General features: G+C 46.1%; 1 protein-coding gene across 1 annotated transcript; it reads right to left on the bottom strand.

Moving 5' to 3' along the window:
* Positions 1–975: 975 nt before the first annotated feature.
* LOC147979496 (uncharacterized) lies at positions 976–1,353 on the bottom strand. The gene has a single exon (XM_087515241.1). The coding sequence runs from the start codon at positions 1,351–1,353 to the stop codon at positions 976–978; it is 378 nt and encodes a 125-aa protein (XP_087371367.1).
* Between the last annotated feature and the right edge of the window lie 371 nt (positions 1,354–1,724).

Below are 1,724 nucleotides of genomic sequence, written 5' to 3'. Positions count from 1 at the left end.
AAAAGATGCAAAACGTTTGCGATGACGGATGCATCAAACACGGTTCAAAATTTAGTTGCGTGTGCGATGAGGGGCATACGGTTCAGTTCAATGAACTTTTTGCGATGAGGCAGAAGAACATAAATGGGTAGCCAAATGAAGGTGTGTGTGATATACGACATACGGTTCACTCGGATGAACTGTTTGTGATTAGGCGGAACAAAAGAAATGGTCAGCCAGATCAAGGTGTGTGTGTGATAGAGGGCAAACAGTTAACTCGGATGAACCGTTTGCGTTGAGCCAAGATAACAGAATGGGTTCAATTTAACAAGATGTGTGTGATATGCGGCAAACAGGTCTATAATCAGAAATGTGTGCAAAGACCGATAATAACACAGATGATTGCTGCTAATAAGACGTGTGTGTTGTGCATTGGGATTGCATACAGAACAACAACATATATATACATACACTTATAGGGACATGGTTGCATAACCAAATTAAACATCCAATTACATAGGTGGCTACTACACACATGACATTTGCACACACCAAAGTAAACTATTACATGCATAATTACATAGGTGTCTACTACACACATGACATTTGCACACACCAAAGTAAACTATTACATGCATAATTACATAGGTGGCTACTACACACATGACATTTCCACACACCAAAGTCAACTATATATTACATGCATAATTAACTAGGATAAACGATCATCTGATCATCATCTACTTCTTGTGACGCTTGCCGCTACTGCTATGCTTGTGGCTCGATCCGGCCTCGTCAATTTCGGTAACGAGGCGATTCCTCATGTCAACGATCTGCATGTGCATCTCATAGCATGTGTACACACTCTTGGCCGTGAACCTGAGGTGAGGTTCATCCAGTTGCCGCATCCAGGCCCCGTGCTAGGATACGAGACGTGTTCTATTGGCATCTTGCTTCATCTTTTCGTAGTATGGGTCGATGATGGCCGAGGCGAGTTCAACCAGGGAATCCTTCTTCGTGCTGCCCCGTAACCCTGAGCGCTTTAATAGCGTTGGTGGTTTCCACCGTAGCAAACTTGTAGTCAGTGCTATTGACAAACCTGGCTAAACGGTCACAAGGCTCTGTGGCCATGCAGTAGTGGTAGATGAGGACATGATGGCACATGCACAACTGGGTGACGGCAACCTTCTGATCTTTACCGAGAAGACCGGTAGTGTACTGGAGGTCGATGCTGACCACCTTGTACTTGTCTCTAGTAGGCAATTGCTCCACGGTGTTGATGGAGTCCTCCACCATGGCCAGTTCGATGGTGTACACCACCATGAGATTCGTCTCCCTCGTGTGGGTCTCGACTTTATGCTCACTGAACTCCATTGGAGCGCCGCTAGATATCCTCTCTGTATGTGTCGTCATGGGTGTGCTTGTTGTGTCGTGGGGCGAGATCGAAAGGTTGAAGAGACTAAGGTTATACATTACTAGGGAAAGCCTAGTAGTGGCGCGGGTTCTAGGTATATCAGTAGCGTGGGGACCGGCGCTACTAATAAGGCGCTACAGCTAACCCGTAGCAGCAGCGCGTGCAAGCCCGCGCTCCTGCTATACAAGTGTAGCAGCAGCATGCTGCGTGGAAGCTCACTACTGCTAATAGCTCTAGCACACTTTGGCTGGACGCGCTACTGCTACTGTCACACTGCTGCTAACTTTTCTCCACTCACTACTGCTAATTTTAGTAGTTTTTGATTTTTTTT

Source organism: Triticum urartu, chromosome 3A (genome assembly GCF_056163025.1).
Source record: "Triticum urartu cultivar PI428250 chromosome 3A, HENAU_Tu73, whole genome shotgun sequence".
NCBI classification, from domain to species: Eukaryota; Viridiplantae; Streptophyta; class Magnoliopsida; order Poales; family Poaceae; genus Triticum; species Triticum urartu.
The sequence above is the reverse complement of the archived record's forward strand: the minus strand, read 5'-3'. Positions and strand labels throughout refer to the sequence as shown.